Here is a 22,491-nt window from a genome sequence, read left to right as displayed (position 1 = left end):
GCAGCACCGATGGCTCCCAGCAACACGTCTAAACCCTACAGGAGAAAGGGGAGAGGCAGGGGGAGGCAGGGAGCTGTGCAGCAGCAGGCGCTGGTCTCGTTACCTGCTGGCACCCGTGATTAATGGGACCGGTCCCATGAGGGCAGGAGGAGCGGTGGCAGTAACAAAGTGCTCGGGGCCAGCTGGGCTCTGGCAGCCCAGAAACAAAGGATAAGGGAAAAAGGGGATGTTTCTTGGTGGTTTTCCTGCGGAGAAAAGCAGTGGCACAGGTGGGACAAGCAGGCAGTGAGGTGCCTGCCTGTGCCCCATCACCCTGTGCCCTGTCACCCCCTGCCCCACGTGCGGTGCCCACCACAGATCTGCCTCCTGTGCTGCAGGCAGCCCCCAGCCGCTCAGCACCCATCCTGCCCACGCCACAAGGAAGGCGTCTCCCCCTCCCCGGTGCCTGCCTTGATTAAATTCCTGCCGGCAGCCTCCAGCACGCGTGCTTCGGGTGGCTCTAATTGTGCTTTATCCGTCCTCCGTGTACGCACGTAGGGATGATAGGGGTGATTAGGAGCTGCGGCTAAGAACGCGTGGGGGGCTAAGCTGGGCTAGGCAAAGGAGATGTAAAGCACAGGGTAATAATGAGAGATGGGGAGAGGAGACGTGACCTTGCAAAGCATTAGGGAAGAGAACTCCTAATTAGGTGGCAAAAGGGTCGGGCATTGCTTAACCTGTCTCTAAAAGTCATTAAACGGATCCCAATGTCTTTATTGCCAAGACGATTTGGAGGAAGAGCTGAGGAGCTTCAGCAAAAGCGTCCCAGCAAGAGGAGACAGCGGGACGGGGGGGCAGGTGCTGCCTGCGGCCGGCACAGCTCCGAGCCCAGGTGGAGACCCCCCCATGAGCTGCAGGGCACCCATGGGCTCCTTTTGTCAGTGTCTGTAGGTCTGGTTAGTATGTGGTAAAGGGCTTTTTTAGATGGGGTGAGGGCTGGAAAGAGATGTTTAACTCAGGGAAGTGATGGTGAGGTTTTGCTTCTGGGAAAACAGACGGAAAGCTGGATGGCTAGGAAAGGTTTCCAGAGAATATTAGGCTGAAGTCATGCACTTCCAAATTATTTTACTGCATAAAACCCCTTAATTTGTGTGCCTTGGGACCACACAGAACAAACCTCAAAGAATTAAAGGAAACAGAGGAAGGAAACCTTTCTCCCAGGTCCTTGCCCTTTAGGCAGTTCACTGCAGCTGCTCCCTTCCCAGCTGCAGGAGCCCTGCGACTGTAGGCAAGGAACAGCTTTTGGGGGAGGCATTTACAAGGCAGGGAAATGGCCTCTGGGGACGGTTTGGGTGGAACTGGGGACTCATGAGCACAGACGAGAAGCTGAGGGGCTTGGAAGTTTAGGTTTTGGGCCTGTTTTTGTTTTTTTGAGCTGTTTTGCTAACTCCCGTTTGAAAGCTTCTGACTTTTCTAGACAACAAGGTTACTCGATGATCAAGCTCTCCTCTTCCATTAGGTCTCTTCCACCCACTTAATGAAAACAAATACCATCAGGGACAAGGGCCATCGTTCTTGTTTGTCTTCCCCAGGTCCCTTGAATGGGCTTGTTTTTAGACTCTTTTTTTATACATGTTATTTTAACAAATGAACCAAATTATATCCTGGCTGCTCCCAGATACGTCTCATTCCCAAAACGTAATGGAGCTGTTTCTGTGCTCCACTCATTAATCCTATTAGTGTCAGACTTTGTGCTCAGTCTCGGACATGTGATAAACAAGTTGCTTTAACAGGGCACAAGGGAAAGGCTCCTGGAGGCCGCTTCCTGCACGATTCCCTCGTGCTCCTTGCCCAAATACCTGGTCCCTGAACGAGACCTCTTGGGCTGTGGAGAAAGCCCATGGACAGCAGGGTGCATGGTGGGGTTCCTCCTCTCCTGTGAGCCTTGTGATACAGCTTCATAATAAAATCCAGCATTTCTGCTGGTGAAATGCAATCTCCTCCTAAAGGCGGAGAATTAGAGCTTCCTACATGGCTTATGGCAGAACCTTAACAGGAGACAAGCGGGGAGTCAGACGGCAGGAGGGGATACCTGTGCAATAAGCCAGCCCTAAGACCGTGTAGGCAAGCAAATAAGAGTTGATGAGAATCAATTTGTTTGCAGTGAGGTCTCAGCTGCAGCAGCTCATATTTCCAGCAGCATCAAACTTCCTTCCCCTGTAAGGACCTCAGAACTTTAAGATTTTATTTTCCCTGGGTATTCAAGTGATCACTTGGTCTCCAGCTTGCCAGGCCCATGGTACCAGAGGGCTGAATGAGTGTGGCGTGAAACAAAGCGGAAATAACAAGTTACTTTTATTGTGAGATTTAAAAAAAAAAAAAAAAAAAAAAGACAAGGTGAGAGCAGAGAAGTGCTCTAAATAAAACTCTGCAGCTCCATCTGGAAGTAACACGAAGAGACAGACACCTGAGGCACAGGCACCTCTTGCCTGGGAAACAACCTCAGGTGCCGCAGAAAAAGGAGCTGTGGTTAGGGCAGGGGCCAAACTTTTGTGGGAGTCTCCCAAACTTGCTTCGGTATTATTCTGAGAGCGTTTTCTTCCTCTGTGTGCTGAAAATTGAGATATTTATCAAACTGCGCAGAGCAGAGAGAGGACAAAGATGTATTAAAGGACTAATAGGAGATAAAGAAAAGAGTTTTTTCTGCCTGTTTTGGAGACAGCAAGGCAGAGCTTGTGTCTCTGAGGGCTGGGTGCTGCTGGTCCCCTCCTGATCTGTGCCAGCAAAATGAAAAAAAAATAAAAATAATAATAATAAGCCATGGGTATGGCTACAGGCAGGAGGGGTGGCGGGCAGGGGGCTGTGCAGTGCCAGCACCCTGCAGGCAATGCCCAGCGCCGCTGTCCTGGCAGCTGCTGGGTTATCCTTGAGCTCTTGTTTTGCCTTTGTTCTCTGGAGCAAGACACCTGCTTTTCACACAAACAAAGCTATAAATTGTGGTGCAAGCAGGTTTCAAGGGAAAGAAAAAGTGGAGCTGTGATGACAGCGACAGGGAGTTCTGCAAGGAGGTGAATTACTTGAAATATGGCTGAAAACTTCCACGCCATAAATACACTTCTGATCACAGCTAATAAATCATGGTAATTATTCTATAAATAAGGGAAAGGATTGCTGTATGGTACCTGACTTTTTTCCACAGGCCTCTGGAGCAAATTTGTTAGCACCTTAAAATAAACTATTTGCTCCAGATAGTTTGTTTGTACTCCCCAGGCTGAATTGTCTTCTCGTTCATTTTTCATCACCTTTGCTTTGGTCTCCGCAAATCTTTTTGTTCTTTTTTTTTTTTTTTTTTTTTTTTTTTCCTTGTCTGGCTCTGACAAAGAGATATTGGGGGGAGCACACTAAGAAGGAAAGGAAAGAAAAAAACAGAAGGCAGTTTCTGCTCTGTGTCATCAGGGGCCTTGACAGCAGATAAAAGTTTCCTTCCACATCCCCGGGTGGCCGACCTCTGTGGCTGGGGGAGAGAGGAGCAGGGGGAGAGGGGCTTGAAGGATCCTATCCCAAGGTGCAGGGCCAGGAGCGGGCTGGGGGCTCCGCCAGTTCCTTCATGGTAAGGATGGAAACGCAGACACAGAACAGGTGAAACATGAAGGGTAATTTTGTTTACGTCCCAGCAGTTGCAGGGAATTATGTCTTGCTGCTGGGTAAGAGGAGACTCAGCTGGACAGCGAAGCCCGTGCTGAGGTTTTCCCTCGACATGTAAATTGCAGATTTCACGACCAGTTTGCTTCAATATCTTCTCTCCATCAAGTTGTTGCTTCTGCTGCAAGAAGTCTCCCGGTGATGTACGGAGTGACAAACACCCTGTAAGGCTGATGTCAAGTGATGAACAGATCCTGAACCTTGTGTCAAACAGGCAGAAAAATGAAGACGTGGAGCCCCGAGCAGAAGGAGTGAGATTCCTGTCCCCACCTCGCCGAGTCTGTTAGCGGCAGGAGTGGAGCTGACACCTGGCAGCAGCTGCAGCGGTGCCGCGCTGCGACCGAGAGCAGCGGGGGAGCGGCGCTTCCGCAGGTGTCAAATGCTATTTATTTCATTTCGGTTTTCTTCGGTGGGAAAATTATCAATCAGCTCCACTTATATTTAAAGTGGCTGCTAGAGGCAAAGCCTGCGCACAGGCGTGCCTCCGTTACAGCTCCGGGAAGGAGCCATGGGCTTTTGGAGTGTAATTACAGGAGGGGGATGCGGTCACCTCTTGCTGTCCCCCTGTGTGTCCCTGCAGCAGCCTCCTGTGTCCATCCTGGGAACCTATTTCTGTAAAAGAGGTTTGTAAGTAATGGGGGAAATGGCAGCCTGCGATGAGACAAACTCTCTTCCATCACATTTTATCCCGGGCAGAGGTAAAGGATGCTGAAAGCCCTTGCGGCCAGCAGGTAAGCCCAGTTCCCTGCAGATACTACATATTCACACCGAAATAACAGCTGGCCCGGTGAACTAGAGAATAACAACAGCCTTCTTGCAGGGGAGGAAAGCACTTGAGGAGCTGGCGGTGATGTGCCACCAGCAGGCTGCTTGCCCCAGGGCAGCTGCCCAGCACGGCTGCAGCCTGGGCATCCAGCATCCCCAAGCACGCTGTGCTAAGGAGGCCTCTGTTTCATGGCTTTTCCTTGTGGCTATAAACTTGCAACAAACCATTTTTTCCCCTTTTATAGATCAGCATTACTAATTTATTGGAAGTTTACTATTTGGAAATGTTCCCATATAAATTAATGGGAAGGTAATATTAAACTCGGTCCCTGGGGGAGGAGAAAGCCAAACAAAAAGCACGTTCAGTGTGCTTGAGGAAAGGCAGGGAGCTAAATCACCCCATTCTCTGTGCTCGACAGTCCTGGAGGGTTAGGGATGAGCATGGTGGGTTTCCTCATCCCCTGTGCGGTTTTCTTCCTTCGTGACCTCCGTGGGAAATGCCCTCGGACTGTTGGCCTCCTGTAGTGCTTCGCAGGCAGGCAGACAGCTCAGAGCACTTCACCAGGCATTGAATTATAAGCCAGAGGAGGAAGCACCCTACTCACACTGTGAACCAGCAGCAGGCCCCGGTGTACAGCACAAATCCGTGCGTTTGTGTCATTGCATGGCACAAGAGGTCTGCTCATCCCTCCGCTGCACAGACAAACCTGCATGGAGAAGAGGGGAGAAGGAGCTGCTAAGTGCTTATGAGGAGGAGTGGGGCTTTTTTCGGAGGCTGGGGCTGTTACTAAAGGCTGCTCATTCACTGCATGTGCTTCGGGGGGTGGCTGGGGGGCTCGGGCACATGCTCAAGGCAGGAGGACCTGGGGAAGGGGGGGCCCGGGTGGCGCTGGGCTCGGGGCTCCCTGGCATCGTCTGCAGGTGTCTGGAGTTTGGAGTGATGGAGCTGCATGGCAATGCTGTGTTAATTTACGTGCGCCTCCTTTCATTTTATAAAACTATTGCCGTTTATGAGGAAAGCTTATTGAGTTAAATCACTTATCCTGCAGTAATATAAAAATCCCGCAGCTCAGGAATACTGACATGCATGAGAGTTGGGCTCACTTTTCTTCCCGAGCAGAGGAGGAACAGGAATGATTATTTCGTATCACTTTACGAAAGAGACCGTAGTGTAATATACCTGCTGCGCATTGATAAATAGCACCAGCAGATAATAAGGGCCCTAGGCAAGGAGCAGCAAAGAAAAAAGGCTTTCCAGCATGTGAACATAAATGGTTTAAATGTGAACTAAATTGGCCCGATCATTTCTCAGATTTGCAAAATTAAACCATGCCCAATTGTCAACATCACTGAGATTTATGAGACAAATATAGCCAGAGCAAGAGAAATCTATAACAGCCTTGCTAAAGATGCTTGTAGGCTTTAAGAAGCACACAACGTTTATGAATCTAAGTGTTTATAATTTTATTGCCATGCATACAATGCTCAGCAATGCAGGGCCTGAGAAGTTCATCAGCTGGGGACACTGGGCACCAGAGCTGCAGGTGAGCCTGGCTCAGCTCCACGTCTCTGCCCTTAGGACAAAGTCTTTGCACGAGGGGCTGTGGAGTGGGACATTGTGCAGTGTGCCACCACAAAGGTAAGCACCAGGTACAAATGAGGGTCCTGGGAAGGAACCCACTGCAGATGTGACTGTAAGTGATGGAGAAACCCGCAAAGGGAAGTCACAGACCTGGTAGCCCACACTCTCAGGTTGTGCCAAGCACGTTTGCTGATGTCCTTCTCTTTCTCTGTGCCCTGCAGAGCCCCTCCTGCCGCACACCACCAGTGGTGCCATGGGGGAGAGGCGCCTTGCTGTGCCTCACTGCTCCTTGCTGCATCTCGCTGCACCTCGCTGCACATCACTGCACATCACTGCACCTCGCTGAGCTCCCTCTCAAGCCCGGGGAACCCACGATGAATCCACAGTCAGTGTAACCTTCTAACCAAGCCAAGGAGATGGGATTTCACCCCATCCCAGGTAGAGGCTTGCTGAGACCCATGCTACCCCACCCCTAAATCCCACCAGGGCCCATATGTTTTTAAGCAAGCACCTGAAATCAGAACTATAAAGCACCTCGGTGTTGTTGCTAAACATCAAAAAAATAGAAAAGCTTATAGCTATTTACAAGCAAAAATAGTTTATTTCCTTGTTAGCTCTAAGAACGCCCATGTTACAGGGGCTTCTGATGGCTTTGTTCAGCTCGGAGGATGGGCAGCAGGCAGAAGTGCCCCCCTAAATTCTCCCCAGCTCTTTCTCAGCTTCCCAGCCCTGGAGAGCAGCCCCGGGGCTGTGCCTCCCGCAGTGCCATCAGCACCCCAGAGGAGCCTGAGACCTCAGGAGGCTTTCTTAGTGAATCCACGTCTCAGAGTGCCTTAAGAGCTGCTCAGGCTGTAAAATCTTCTAGGTGCTTTCTTTCCAGAACACTATTCCCCGTTAACACAGGTCTGAAAAATCAAAGTACAATCATAGGAGGAGGCAGAAATCCCATTATAGTCCTCTCTTCTTCGCAATCTCTAAGTAACACTTAGTTTTTTTCCATATGAAAGGGAAATGGGTAACAACAACCTATTCCTATGAAGAGACAATTTTCACTCCTTCTTGGCAACTGTAGCCAGGCCAGCATCCTCTTTTCCCCCCCCCAGGCAGATTAACCAATTTCTCCTTAAGAACAGGACCAGGACAGCGCGGTGCACCCGGTGGCTTCGCCCAGGGAGGTTACCAGGACCCAGAGGTGCCCCCAGCTGTGAGAGCTCAGGGTGGGTGGGGGTACCCTGGGTGCTGCCAGGGGAAGCCTGGGGCTTGCAGTTGCTGCAGGGGAACCCCTTTTCCCCCGCAGCCCCCGGGGCTGGGAGCACATCTGTGAGCCGCAGCCGGTGCCTGGCAGCGCTCGGAGCTTGGCTCCAGCCATTAGGAACTTGCCTCTCTTGGTGAGATGACTCGAAGAAGAACAAGTTAGACAAATGAATTCGCTAATGACTTCCTTCCCTCCTACTTTAATTGTGGGATAATTCACACTTCCTGCTCCCGAAGTGGGCTGCTCCCTCGCGCAGCCTCTCTCCGGCTCCCGATCCATTCACTGCTAGGCAACCCCAGCAGTGCTGCTGAATAAATGAGCCAGACAAATAGGGCCAAGATTGTCAATTGGCATCAATCTGCCTTTTAAAGCTCCGCTAAAAATTGTGTGCTTGTTATTTTAAGAAGGCGCAGAACCGAGTGCCTCACGTGTTGCCTGGCCCGAGGTGCGGGCAGCTGCAGCTCCCCGGGGAGCAGCGCAGGCAGGGCCCAGCCACCCAGCTCTGCTCAGGTACCCAGGTACCTCGCCCCACGAGGTTTGCATTTTGGACACCTCAACCCAGCCCTGAGCCCAAATAATGTCCCATATAGAAATGCTTCGTGTGCATGCTTGCCTTGGTGCTGTTGAAAGCCTCAACTCTCCTTTGATATCTCTCTTCTTTTCTGGCTTAAAACCATTGGGAACTTCGGGCTGGTGCCATTTGGATGCAGGGCAGAGGCAAGAAGCTCGAGAAGAGACTGGGGGCCAGAGAAAGCTGTTGGGTAGGGCACGGCTCCCTTCCCTACCCAGGTTTGCTTGCCTCATTAATGTTTACAAGTCTAATGTATATATTAATGTTTATAAATACCGTACAGCCATATAAATACAGGCTGATGGCTTCTCGCCCCTTTTCCCAAGCCTGCCCTATGCCGCTGCGCCCTGAGCCCCCTGCCCGTGGCTCTGCCCCAGGAGGGGCCCACGAGCATGCAATTGGCACGCCAGCTCCGTGCGCCTGGCACAAATGGGGAAACGATATTTTTTTAAGTGAGGATGAGTTAAGAGGATTTGTTTCAGATACAAGATAGCTCTCATTAATGTTTGCTCACTTGGGTTTATTTAAGTCTTAATTGATTGTCTTCTACTTAACTGCACTCCAGTATCTCTCAGGCTCCAGAACAGACTCTTATGAGACTGAAAATTGCCCCTTCTTCCCTTCCTCTCTATAAAGATCTTTCATGTTAGTTGGCCAGGTTTAATGGATGATAAAGTCACTGGGCTTGCACTAGAGCTGAGGTTTCTCTTTCAAGTCGCTACACACAGCCTCCAGAAAGACTGTGCCCTTGTGGATGCTGTGCTTTGATAGCTGTTTTTGCTGTGCTAATTTGCAGTGATGAAGTTCATCATGTCCCAAATCCTGGGTTTGCACGTAACGAGGACCGCTGTGTCTTGTGGCTCCCCCCCTGCAGGCTGCGGGGGGATGAGAAGTTTGGGCAGGGCTGAGCTCCAGTTTGTGGGATTTGTACCCTGCCCTATAGCTGCCATCGACCCTATAGCTCCACCGGGTGTGTCAGCACCTTTGTGTGCCTCTGCCCAAGCAGCTCCAAAGTGTGCTTGGAGGAAAACAAAGCAAACCCCAGCTTTAGGGCAGCTCGGCACACCTGGCTCTGCTGTGTTTGCTGGGGGAACAGACCTCTCTGGGAGCTGAAATCTGACGGGGTAAGCTATTCCTCAGGCCAGCTCCTGAGAGTTCCTCCTCCCCAGAATAGGTTCCCTCTGACCAGGAATCCAACCCAAAATAATGTGGGGATTTGGATGCTGAGCTACAGCACTTGCAGAGGCAGCTGCGGCTGGTCCACTGGGAGCACACGTAACGAGCAGGGACTTGTTAGGTGTCATAAGGACAACAGTGACCTTTAATCTGGCTTGCTTGCTTAAAGGAAGCTATTTGTGTTTCTAGAACAGGATTATATGGAGCCAGAAAAATCTCGAGACTCAGAAAGGCTTTGGAGAGACGTTCATTTCTCTTTAACCTTGCTTTTGGCGTGAGTGCTTTGTACAAAGTGAGTTGTGGCTGTTTAAATGCCTTTTCCTCGCTGGCACCATGCACTGGCACTGAGGAGCATTGAAGGTTTGTTCCTGCAAGGGAATTGACTCTGACTCGGCAAAACGCAATCCTGTTTCTCACCTGTAGCCGGGGCAGCTTTGTGGAATCCATTGCCAAATTCATGCAAAAATTTATTACAGCGATTGAACAGCAAACATCCAAGGCAGCTTATTTTTTTCTGCCTCCCCCAAAGAGACGCTTTCCTTTCGGTATCCTAGCTATAGGAATAATTCTGGTTCCTTACTGTCAGCACCCCCTGGAAGCAGAAAACATACCGGGCTATGATGAAACACCTCCTAAAATAACCAGAGCCTTTCCTGACACATCCGCGCGTGTCCTATTGTCGTGAAATGAGCACGAAAAAAAAAAAAAAAAAAAAAAGGAAAAAAAAAAAAAAAAGCCTGAACTCGCGGCTGGCGGAGCTCCGGCGGCTGCTGCAAGTCCCGGCTCGGGAGCCCCAGGGGAGCTCGGCGGGACGCCGCTGGCCGCCGGGGCTGCCGCTGGCGGGGCGTTCTCCGGCGGCTCGGGAGGAGCAGCCCAAACTTTGGGCTCAGGACCGAGCTGCGGCGGCCGCCAGGAGCCGCCCGGGGCCGCGCCGAGCCCGCTCCGCCCGCAGCTCCCCGGGGGCTCCGGGAGCGCCGAGCGCCCCGCGCCCCCTGCGCGCTCCGGGAAGGTCCCGGGAAGGTCCCCGCACCCCGGGGTGCCCCCGAGCCGCCCCCGCGGGGGCCGGGCGCATCCACCCACCCCGCTCGGGAGCCGCGGAGGCTCGGCGGGGCCGGGGCGTTTCGCCGCCTCCGTGCGCAGGCAACGGGGCCGGGGGCGGGATGGAGAGGAGGGGGCGGCCGGGACCCGTCCGCGGGCGGCGGCGGCGGTGGCGGCTCCGTGCCCGGGCACAGCCCGCACCGGCGGCTCCGCGGCGCGCAGGGGCCGCGCTCCGCCCCCGCCTCCTCCCCGCGCAACTTCCCAAAGCCGCGGCCCCCCCCCTCGCCCCCGCCCCGCGGGCGCGCGCGCACACACGCGGGCGCGCGGAGCCGTGCCGAGCCGTGCTGAACCGTGCTGTGCTGTTCCGAGCCGCTCCGAGCCGTGCCAAGCCGAGCCGCACCGCACCGCGCCCGCCGGAGCCCCGCGCATCCCCCGCCGCCCATGGGGCGCGCAGCCTCCGCGGGCGCGCTGCTGCCCCGCCGGTGCTGAGCGCCCCGGGGGCTTGGGGGGCACGGGCACCGAGCGCCGCCCTCCCTCCCCTCTCCGCCGGGGGCTGCGCGGCCTTGGGGCGGCCCCCGGGCATGCCCCAGCCGCTGGGCGCCGCCTGCCCCGCCGCTGAGCGCCGCCGCGGGCGCGGGGCGGCGCGCACGGATGGAGAGCTGAGGCGGTGAGCCCCGCCGGGCCGGGCCGGGCCGGGAGACGTGACCATGTGGATACGCCGGCTCCCGGGAAGCAGGTAAGGGGCCGGGGACCGCGGTGGGAGCCAGGGGGAGCCGCCCGCGGGGCTGCACCGAGCGGGTGCGGAACGGGAGCGGTGCGGGGCTGGAGGAGTTGGAGGCTGAAGTTGCTCCGGAGGGTGGCGGAGCGGGCACGGAGCGATGCAGCCCGGCGACTTGCAGCCGGGAGCGCCGCGAGCCGAGCGCCTTCATCCCGGGAGAGGTGGAGAGGCGCCCGCCGCCTCCCCGAGCCCCGCGCGGCGACCCCGGCGGCTGGGATGCGCGATCGGGTTTTCTTCGCCTGTTGTTCGCTGCACGCTCCCGGGGAAAGGCAGCTCCCGGGCCGGGCCCCCCGGCCGGCCGGGCAGGTGCGTTTTGGGGGAAGGGGCCGGGAGGGGCGGGCAGGGCGCCCCGGGCATGGAGAGTGCGCACGCAGACAGACAGCTGGATGTGTTTTGTAGATTAATCGAGAATTGCAAAGCAGAGGAGACAGAGGCAAAGTGTTATGTAACACATTTTCATTACCGCTGCGAAGTCATCTGAGCTGAAATCTTGTTATTTTCGGGGTATTGTGTTTGGAGAACACTAGTTACCCGGCCCCTGCCCGCTCTCTGTGTGTCTGCCCTTAAAGCTGCAGGAATGCCTATTTTTGTTTATTTTGACCGGTTTCAGTAGGATATGTTTAAGGCGGTGGTGTGCCAAACGAGTGAGATGATACGGAAAACTATGCTGCTGTGCGATGTGCCCCACGTTCCTCTCTCCCCAACCCAATTCTGTATTTTTAAAGTCCTATTTTGAACAATTAGGCGCTTGATGTGGGGCACGGGTCAGACAGTGCCGTCTGCCATGACCCTCTCCTGCGTCTGTGGAGCGCGAGAGCAGCTCACACACGGCGTTGTGCTTTCTGGATGTGCAGAGGGTCGTGCTGCAGAGGGGGGTCCCATGGCGAGCGGCCCCACCACAAGGAAAACGAGAATCGGGCCTCACGGCCGCTCCCCGGGGAGCGGGACGCAGAGGGCTGCACGGCTGCGGGATGAGCGGACGGATGGATGCGAGCACCAGCGGCAGCCCTACCCCGAGCAGCAACTAGGGGAGCCCATCAGCCCTCTCTGCCTCTCGCTGCTCTGCTCCCCGCTCCAAGGTGCTCGCGGCAGACACTGGCACGAGTCCTGCTCCCGGCGGGGCAGGGTGCCCCGAGCGCTGTGGAGTGGCCATCGGGACATGGGCGATGTGAAGGGTGCTTCTCCAAGGCCCGCCGGAGTCGCTGGAGGCTTTGTGGCTTGGCTCGAGCTTCGGATTAAGGAAGGTGAAACTTGAGCTGAGATTTTCTTCCGTGCTGAAGAACTGGGGGAGGCCCTCAGGTTTTGTCTTCGGTGGTGTTCGGGTTTGTCTCTGGTGTGTCAGGGCAGTCGCACGCAGCCGTGTCCCGGGGACTGACAGCCGTGTGGCACGTTCCAGGTGGGCACAGCAAGCCGAGAGCTGCCCGTGGCCCTGGCCTCGTCCCTCTGGCTGTGCTCTGATGGCCCGGGCGAGCCAGCAGCTCTGCACTGCCACCGGAGACGTCCGCCTGGCAAGGCTGTGCTGTGCCGGGGGAAGGACGGAGCCTCCGCGGAGCCTGCAGTGGTGCCGTGACCTTAGGAATTACTCCTGGGCGAAGCACCTGAAACATTTTTCAGGGTGCCTCCCAGTTTGGATGTATTTGGTGGAAGATGAAAAGACCGGCGGAGCTGGAGGGCTGCTTCCCGAGGCTGGAGCCAGCAGAAGACTGTAATCTTAGAAACAGAGGACGCCCTCTGCTTTTTTATTTTGTGAGGAGTTTAGCAAGGAAAATGGGAGCCTTCCGGTCGCTTCTCTCCTCGAATTGCCTCACGAATTTCTTCGCTGCATACCCTGGATCCTCGCTGCCAGCCTGTCCTCTGTACCACCTCATCAGCTTGCAGTCCCTCTGCGTTTCATTTTTAATAAGAGATAACTTTCCTGCTAACCTTGCCTGCTGCTCTCGCTTCTCTCTAACTCTAATTGCTTCTGGCTTTATTTCTGACATTTCCCATGTCATTTCCCCTCATTTTCTTGAAGACTACCAGAAAAATAGCTCTGAGAGAAGCAGCAGACCTTTCCGGTGCCCGTTTCACCCCGTGCAGTCTGTGCCTCCAGTTGCTGGATGCGCGGGGAGGTGGTGCCTGTGCTCCTGCCCCAGGGCTCCTTCCAAGCCTGCTTCCTTTTGCCCCGGGGCAGTGGCGATTTCATGACCCTACAGACAAGCTGAGCTACCCTAAGCTGAGGAAAGCAGCACCTACAAACCTCAGAGGGGAACTTCCAGCTCCCCCGGTTGGGTGGGAGAGCAGCGAGGAGCTGGGTGGTTTTGCAGCGCTGCCCCTCGAAGCTGCTGCGAGTTCCCCGTGGGGCTGTGGGGCCGGGGCTGTGTCTGGGGCCGCCGGCACCGAGCGTGCACCTGCAGCCGTGTGTGTGTGCGTGTGCCTGTGTCAGCGCGTCCGTCTGCGCGTGTGCCGGAGTGACAGCCCCTGTGCTGTGCCGTCTGCTAGCTCTGCCTGGTGACTCCCCTCCCGTAGCCACCAATATCCTGTTTTCAACCCTATACCCCGATTCTCACGGCATTTAGCTCCGCAGTGATTTGCAGTGAGGGTACAAATCCTGCGTGCAGTTTGTTTGATTGTACAAAGCGACTCATTAAAAGCATACGTTCCTGCGCGTGTGCGCCCAGGAAACTTTATGGGCCCTATAGCTCCTGCCAAGGCAAATATTTCCCATGAATTTCGCTCATCAAGTTCATGCTGTCAAATGTAGATTCAGCCGCTCGTCAAAGATGCAAGGCTTGCAGTCTGGGGAGTAATGAGAGCAGTAAGCAGTGGGAGTTAATGGCCTCCGCTGAGGAGCCCTTACTCATCCCGCATCCACGCAGGGGCTGAGCTGGCTGTTCCCGGGCGAATTGATTGCCACAGGAATTCATCTAGTGTCGCCGGCTATGACACTTAACGGCCACCATAATGCTCGAATAAACTGCGCTTTTACGCCACGGCTCGTACCTCCGAGCTGGCAGCGATTTCACCGAGGAGGAAAAGGAGCCGTGCCCATGCCAAGCAGCCTCGGCGCACGAGCGGCTGTCGTGGCGCTGCTGGTGGCGGGGGCCCCAGGAGGGTCGGTGGGGGCATCGCTGCTGCCCCCAGTCCCCGGCAGCCTCCCGGGAGGCAGCACCCGCGTCAGCACCGATCATGCCTTCGTTTGTCATACGGGTCCATGGGATGTGTGAACTGGCTGCCCATCTGCTCGCGGCATCTGAGCGCCGCGGCTCGGGGTGCGCTTTATGTAACCGGCATCTGCTGGCAGCGAGGAGCGGCGCCCTTCCCTTCTTCAAGGCGTAAACAGAAAGTAGAGCGAGGTGCGGGCCGGCTCGCCAGGTGGCCCGATAACCTTGTGCTTACCTTGCCTCCCCTCGTGCTGATCCAAGAGGCCTCCCAGCAGGGGTTATTTGTATCGATGCCGGCGTGCAGGGCAGCAGCAAGCAGCGGGAGCCGCTGTGCCACGGCTCTGTAGGGTGTGAATAAACTGTGTGACCTCAGACAGGTCTGCGATGCGCTACGAAAATGTGGGCATGCTTCAGCCTCTAAATAGAGCTGATAGGGGCAGCGCTGGGAGGGCAGAGGAAGGCATCGATACGCTGAGCTGGGGGTGTGGGAGCTGTGCCACATGGCCGGCTGTTGCTCCGCGATGGGGGAGCCTCGGGCCCGATGTGGTTTGAGTTTGGGACCAGAAACTTCTGTTGGGGGAGCTTCGAGCTGCCAAGCGCATTGGGCAGCATCAGGGGAGGATGGGGAGTGACCTGGGGCAGACCCCATCTCCTCGGTGCTTTCACATCCCTTCTGCCTCTGTCCCTTCTTCCCCGAGCTGGGCGGTGATGCTGGGAGGGGGCTTTGTGGCCCGGCACCCACCCGGGGGTCTCCTCTGGGTGCTGCTGCTCAGCCCCCACCCCGATGCCTGCTCTCCATGGGGATGAATCCTTCCCTGGAATACCACACACAGCTCCAGACCCAAACTGCCTCTCGCACAGTGGAATTAGGGCGGATGGGAACATTTTCTGTGGCTCTTCTTACCGGGACCTGCGCCTCCAGACTCGGCTCACCTAATTTCCTGTGATGGAGACAGACTTCATCTAATTTCTCTTCGAAACGCATTGATTAAATCAGAACTGCTGGGAGATTTAAACTGAGCCTCTGTGGCCTGAACTTAACTGCGGGAGGTTTACCTACCTTTATCCTTCGACATTAATTTGGTTTCGGGAGGATTCCTCGTGAAATGAGGTTTTTCCTGGCACTGAACCGCTGCTGCTTTACCGATTTCCTTCCTCAGCCTCCTGTCGAGGCTGTACTGAAGCCTCCTCTCAGCATGGAGCTGGGACATCTCTGCCTGGAGTCTGCCGGGGGGAGGCCAATGCTGGGGCTTGGGTGAGGGCACAGGAGCCCCCCAGGGAGGCTGATGGTGAGCTGCCCCCCTGGCACCCACAGCGGGGCTTTGGCACCCTGCTCCGGTGCTGGGGCCGTGACCGTCACCACGTCCTGTGTGTCCCATCCCCGTGGCCGTGTTCTACCAGCAACTCCCCTCCAGCCACCACTGCTGGAGACCCTCGCCCCCTGCACGTCTTCATTTTTGGAGCTTCATCCCGTGGATGGGGCCGCTTGGAGCGGCCGTCGGAGCACAGGGGGAGGTGGAGGCCTCCGGCACTAACCCCGAGCGCAGGAGGATGCGGCACTTCTCCGGCGCTTCCTCAGCGCTGCTGAGTGATTCAGCCTTTCTGGTACCAAGCAACAGCAATAAAAGGAGAAGAAATCCAGCTTGGCTGGAGATGGATGCGCAGTTGCATGGAAATAAGCACCCTCCAGGCACCGCCTGGCCCCGAGGAGCACGGCCCCGCGCCCTCCGCCTTCGCTAGCTGCGGGGGAGAAGGTACATGGACTGCAGCGAGGAAACATGAAACGAAGCTCGTCGCTCACAGGAGTCGCTGCTTCCAGCTCTGATGTGGGAAATGTCTCGGCGTGACTGGGAAATAACGTACAGGGGGAGGCATAGCACGCAACGCCTCGTGCTTGAGTTCCCTCCGAAGGTCTTGCTCGCATCTCTGGTTTCCCACAAGCGGTGCCACGGCCCCAGAGCTGTATTTGTGCTGCCGTAGCTGCTGGGGCATCCTGGCAAGTGGCACTGCTAGTGTGGGTCCTCACGGTGACTCCGGCAGCGCTCGGCTGTTCAATGAGCCCTGGGGAGTCGGGGTCATTCCTTGGAGCTGTGCCAGGGGGACCCTGGCTGGAGAGGATAATGAGAACAATTTGCCCTTTCCTAACGAAGCAAAGGGCTGGAAGTGAAGAGAGCAGAGCCCCTGCCGTGGACCTGCCCCTAGCTCCAGGCTGGGGTGGCAGGGGACAAGGCACCGCGGGTGGCAGCACGTGGGGCGCAGGGAGCCTTCCTTCTGCTGAACGGGGGCGGCAGCGTTGCCAATCCCACGGAGCTCCGAGTTTATCGCTCCAAATAAAGGCTGAGTAAAAGCTGCTTCGAGAACAACATGTAGTCAGGGAGCGGTAACACGGTTCTGCAAAGGGAGTGTGACCTGCAGGAGAAACACAGGCGGGGACCTTTGGGAGGGAACAACCAGAGCAGGCAGAGTGCCTGTGCCCTGACGTGGGAGCACGGGGAAGGAGCCTGCTGGCACCGGTCCCCGGGTGGTGGAGGTGAGAGGCTGCCTCGGGACGTGGCCCAGAGCAGCAGAGCCCCTGCTGGTGCCTGCACTTGGTTTAGGCAGGAGTGTGGGTTTGCAGTTTGGGTACAGTCTTTCAGCAATCAGGCTGGCTGTGCGTCCCTTTCTGCAACACCCCAGGACGTTAGGGCGGAGATCTCCATGATAAATGCTCGGCAGTGCTTTACAGCTCCATAAATAGGGAATGTGAATAGCATAATGGTGGCTGCCGAGCTGTACATAAAGCTATTGTTGGGCGGTGGGGGAGAGCTGATGGATTGTCGCTCGCAAGACGACACTCAGGGCTCTTGAGAGCAAGCAGTGCAGATTTATGTTGGCGCTGGAGCGCGTTTCGCTTGGATCATGGAAGCAGCCAGGCTGGGGGGGAAGTGCGGGGTCCCCCGGGGCTGGGCTGGCCCCACAGCCAAGCCCACAGCTCGCGTTGTGTCCCCCTGGGGTGTGTTTTCCTAACTGCCGTGGTCCTGTGCGTGACCCCAGCCGTGCTCCTGGGGCTGCGGTCGCATCTCTTTGCTCCGTCTGCAGTAATGAAGCGTTAGTTAATTGCTGCGGATTAGGACATCCACTTAAGTACCCAATGAAACGTCGGTGATTGATGCTGGGGACCAGCAGCATGTGGCCGTGTTCCCACTTGTGCCTTGACCCTCGCCGGGCTCTGCTCCTTCCCCTGCAGAGGGGCCTTGGAGGAGCAGCTCGGCGCGTCTCGAGCTGCAGCCGAGCCTGGAGTGGCTTTGCATTAACCAAAGAGAGCATTACAATCCCAGACGTTGGCGTGCGTGATTTTCAAAAGAGCTCCCAAGAAGAATAAACTCGTTCCCCACAAGTAGCTGCCTTCCGTACGCTTCCTTATTAAGTTTTCCCTGGGAAGAGCGGGGCCGTTATTCATCATCTTGTTTCCCGGTCCTGTAAGAGGCTCTCTACTCCTTTCGCATCCTCTCGAGCGAAATATGCAGAACTCGCTGTGTCAAAGTGACATGTTCGCTGGCAAAGCAAGTGCTGCTCACTTTGATGGCAGAGGATGGAGCTGCTTATTGCAGGCAGTTCCTTGCGGGCGCTGTGCCCAGGGTGCCCTGTGCAGGATGGGACCCTGCAGCCCCCCGGGGGGGGGACGTGGTCCCTTGGTGGGTCCGAGCCCTGCCCGCGGGGCTGCTGGCACACGGAGGTGCTGGCACCAGCTCAGGCTGTCGCTGCATGCTGCTAATTAATCCTCTCTGTCTTCAGGTGTGAATAACTTTTGGCCGAGGTTGCTCTTCTGAGTGTTGATGCTGAGGGATGAGTTTCATCTTTTTTTTTCTCTTCTTTTTGTTTTTTTATGAAGAGAAGTGTTTCTGCTGGAGCTTCTGTCCTGCTCCCACAAGGACATCAGCAGCAAACGGGGGGTTTCTGGGTGACCTGGGGTGGGCACGGGCAGGGGGCACCTTTCTGCTCTTCTGCAGAAAGCCGAGATGCTGCAGGAGAAGGAGTGCAGGAGCTGGAGTGCATCGCAGAGGGTTACAGACAGCAGCAAGGGGTGAGAAAAGTCTCCTTGTCATTGCCGATCTGCCTGGCTGGGACCTTCATCTCCTCTGGAGATAACGCTTTGGAAAGTTTAATCTCTCTTGCAAAGGGGATTTTTTATTTTTTTTTTTTTAATGAGATGCAAAGCACAGTGATATCTGACTCACTGGCAATTAGCCTCCGGAGGGTGTGTGCCCACAAACAGCGCAGTGTTTCCTCGGCGCTCGCTGGAGAAGTGCCGCTGGTGACTCATGGTCACCTTTATCCTGCAGGATCGTGCCCCTGCTCCTGCTGCTGCTCCTGATGCTGCTCCGCCAGGTGCTGTGCGCACACCGAGGTGGCCGTGGCAGGGAGCACTGCTCTCCTCCGTGGAAAAAGCAATTGTTTGGTGCTAAAAGGGGATTTAAACCTCTGTATGAAAGGATCAAGAGTCTTTGCCCTGGATTTCATTCTCGCTTTCTATTTCTATTGCCTTGCTTTCTATTTTCGTTTTGCTTTTTCTCCGTCTTTTCAGCCCGTTCTCTTTTTTTTCCACTGAGCTGGTCCAGCCACGAGCCTGCTCCCGCGGTGCCGGCCCCCATGCCCGGAGCAGGACAGCCCCGGTGGGGCTGAGCTTTGGGATCCTGCTCTTGCTTTCTCCCAGCCTGTGTATTGACGTTTGATACTTTCAAAGCGTGCTTTGCTTCTTCCATTTTTTATTGTATTTCTTGCCCCATAAAAGCTACCTGTCTGTCTGCTTTTAGCCGTTTGATTTCTCTCATCTTCTCCATTGCTGTAGCACTTATTGGATCTTTCAAAATTCTTTACACTTTCCCTTTGTTCATTTGCTCATACAACCGCTGGGCTTTCGTGCTAGACTGAGCATCCGTGGGCTCGCGGGGCCACCTGGGAGTTCCCCTGAAGAAAGCCAGGGTTGGCTCTTGGATACAGCGGTGTAAATCGGGAGTAACCCCATTAAATAGAGCACTGCGTTGGCCGTGCAGCCCAGTTCAGGCTTCCTGGGGGAAGTGGGACACCCAGCGAGATGTTCCCGACAAATCCCGCTGGCAGATATCCGTTCCTTGGGTATTTTTCACAGTGATAATGTTTGCCTTTATTTGGGATATCTCGGCGGGCAGAGCTGTGAACTCGGATGCGCCGTTCCTGTGAAGTCGTATTGTGTTACAACAGTATAATGAACCCATTTTAATTATTTTGTTTTAAAACTCGTTAAGCCGCTACTTAATGCATACTGAGCTAACTTATCTTATTTTTTTTTTAGATCAAAGTGTTTCCTGCGTACGCTGTAATGGCACGCCTGAGCACATTAATTTAGAAAACAAGATAAGTGCTCGGTTATTTAGCGGGGGAGCCGGGGTTCCCTGCAGCCTGGTGCTGGCCCCTGCCCGGCCCCAAAAGCAGCCGCTCGCTGCCCCGGGGGCTGCACGGAGATGTCCCGAGCTGTGGGGTCAGGGAGAGCACATCGGGACCAGGGGCTGTGGCTGTTGATGGGGCAGAAAGTGTTAGTAAAAAGTGCCATAAGAAGTGGTTCATGGCAGGATCTGGGGTCACGGAGGGCATGGGGTAGGTTGAAGGCATCGCCATCTCCTGAAATCCCTGCAGCTCTATGGGAGTGGGCTGGAGGAGAGGGAATCCTTGCTGCAGAGTTTGTGTGGTCAGCTCAGGGCCACCTCCTGCCACCGGGGAAACCCCAGCTCCTGCCTCCCCTGCAGGGCTCAGGGTTTACGTTTGGATTTTCCACGCCGATGCCTTTATTTTGTTGCACTAAAAGGCCTGAGCGCTCCCTGGATAAACTGCTTTGTTCGTGGATCGATTCTGCAGGGGAGACACGTGTGGAAAAGGAAGAAAACTCGTGAATGAAGCAGGGAATGACCTCGTTCTTCATTTATGGCTGGGGGGGAAATTCACGTTCCCATGTGAGGCTGATGGACCCGTCCTGGCAGCTCTGGGGGCTGGAGGAGCATGGCACTGGGGCATGGGGGGCTCTGGGCTCTCACCCTCCTCCCCGTGCCGGGGTCTGGTCCGGTGGGACCGGGCCCGCAGCTGAACTCCGCTGTCCTTATTTATTCTTCACAGCATTAGGGATAATCTCTAAGCTGCCGGGTTTACTGCTCTCGTCCACGTGTCGCCGTCCCTTCCTTTTGGCAGCACCATTTTGTAACTGGGGAGCGGTGACGTGGGGCCACGTGGGCCAGCCCAGTGCTGGGCACCCCAGCACCAAGCTGGGGCTAAGGGGAGAAATCCTGCCCTTGGGTTACCCAAGGCTGGATCTGGACACAGGAGTACAAGCAGTGTGAGGTGGGAAGGCACAATAAAGAAGAGCTAATTTCTGTAGTTTTATGGATTTGTATTTTTCCTGAAGAATCAGGCTTGAGCCTGTGACTTTTCTACAGGATTTTGGGTGGATTTGGAGGTGGCATTGGGAGAAACTTCCCAGCAGGTTGTGTCTGAGCTGGAGCTCTTGCTTCTGCCTGATAGCCAGCGCTGGTGCAAAATCCTGGGGGGAGAGTGAACTAAATGGGAGACAGGTGCAGGTTTGAGCTTGAAAGGCAGCTCTCACAGCACCCCTTTGTCCAGGCGGGACAGACGGCGAGTGTTACTGCAGACAGTTTGATGAAATGCCCCACTGTCCGGCCCCGCCGCGCTAAATGCGCGCAGTGTTCGAGGCAGCGTTGGCAGAGGCGCTGGCAGAGTTTGCGGGTTGCAGATCCCGGGCGCTGCCTGTGCCAGTTTGTTCCCTCGTTGCTGTACGTGCACCTTCCAGGGGCCGGCAGCAGCCAGGGACCTTTCCCTGTGCTTTATCTGCTGGGCTGGATGCTCCCCGGCTCCTGAGCTGCTGCTGCATTCACACCTGTGGAGCGGGCACCGAGGGATGCTGCAGCAGGCGAGGTCGTGCGCAGCTCACCTCCAGGCTCTGCTTCTCCTGGCTTCACGCAAGCCTGCTCCTCGCTGCTGCAGCAGCACACACGGGGCAGTGCCAGGTCCTGCTGGGGTTAGGTCTCAGTGCCCACGACCTCAGCAGCGATGCTCCGAGCTGCTCGGAGCAGAGCAGCTCCTTGGGGGGCTCTGTGGGAGCCCCTCTCCTGGCCTCGTGGTGTTTGCCAGCTGAAGCCGTGGCCTCTGCCTCTCGCCAGGGCCAGCAGCCTGCGTCTCGGTTGTTTTCTGTCAGCTGGCAGGATGCTTGTCAGAGCAGCAGCAGGTGAATAGCGGAGCTCAGGTTTTACACGGAAACTTGCTGAAGACGTTTCTCTGCCTGAAGGCACATGCTGGCTTCCCGGGCTTCTCCCCCGCCCGCCCCCAGTGCTTTTCAAATCCTATCTGAAATAATCCCACACGGCCGGGTAGAACAGCCTCTAACAGCTGCTGTGTCCTTGTCAGAGCCACTCAGGCTCTGCCGGGGATCTTTGGTGGTTTTTGCTACCCCCGTGCCAGCCCTGCTGGGGGCTCCCCGTGCCGCCTGCGCTCCTGCGCCCCGGTGCTGGGTGCGGGGCACCCTGCATCCTGTTGGCATGCGTCAAAATGTTTGAAAATGGGGGCTGAAAACCAAGCAGGCCTGGGTTTGGGGCATGTTTCCAGCAGGCACGTGCTGTCTGCCTGGCTGCGAGAGCCTGGCGGTGGGAATTCGGTGTGCTTCACCCCCTGCTAATTTTCTTCTGTAATAAATCCCCTCTCTTCCACCGCACGAAGTGTTGTCAGTTTAATTACTTGTGGGGAGAGGGGAGAGGGAAGGAACTTAGGAATTGTTTTAAATGCCACTTTTATTAGTATGTAATCCTGAAGCTCAGTTCTGTAATATGAATAGGTGGTGATGTGGCACGTTTAATTTACCTAGGTGCTACTGTATGTCAGCTCCCGTGCCTTAATTCCCAGGCCCAGCTTTAAAGACCTTGGCAGCTATGTTTTCCTAAATTTGTAATTAACTTGGAGGGATCTGGGGCTCCAGACAACGCGTTCCCAGCTCGGCCAGGCTGGGCAGGGCTGGGTTCACAGCGCTGTCCAGGCTTTGCCCAGGAGCGCAGCGGGGCAGGGGGCTGCTCCCGGCGGTGCTGGGTGCAGGCGCTCAGTGGAGCCCTGATGGTGCTGAGCCCACACGTGTCTTGTCATCTGCCCACGCATGGGAATTTGCTGCTTTCCTCCCCCCAGCCCATCCGAGGGGCTGTTCAGCCCCGGAGTACAGTGGCACTCCTCTATTTCCATGGCAATGGCTTGGAGCTGTAGCTCCCCGACAAAGGGCAGTCGGCGCGCTGCAGGGAGCATCGCGCACAGAACCAGGGATGTCCCCCTCCGAGATAAAGCAGCATTGTTTCCCCATAAAACCAGGGACTTCTAAATATTCCTGTAATGTGTGGGGACCTGAACACCCATGTGGGATGCAGAGCTGTGCTGGCAAAGACGCCTCCTGGAGCCAGGCACCCGGGTCCGCGCCATGAGGGTGCTGCACCTTGCCTGGGA

General features: G+C 55.9%; 1 protein-coding gene across 1 annotated transcript in view; it reads left to right on the top strand.

Moving 5' to 3' along the window:
- The first annotated feature begins 10,396 nt into the window (after positions 1-10,396).
- The window catches only part of AJAP1 (adherens junctions associated protein 1), a 45,467-nt gene continuing 33,372 nt past the window's right edge, over positions 10,397-22,491 (top strand). The window contains exon 1 of the mRNA XM_068658717.1: positions 10,397-10,804. Coding sequence (XP_068514818.1) covers positions 10,776-10,804 — 29 coding nt within the window. The 5' untranslated portion in view covers positions 10,397-10,775. The remainder of the gene's footprint in view (positions 10,805-22,491) is intronic.

The sequence above is a fragment of the Anas acuta genome, chromosome 22, assembly GCF_963932015.1.
Source record: "Anas acuta chromosome 22, bAnaAcu1.1, whole genome shotgun sequence".
Classification (NCBI taxonomy): domain Eukaryota; kingdom Metazoa; phylum Chordata; class Aves; order Anseriformes; family Anatidae; genus Anas; species Anas acuta.
Note: the sequence above shows the minus strand (reverse complement) of the source record. Positions and strands in the feature narration are given on the sequence as shown.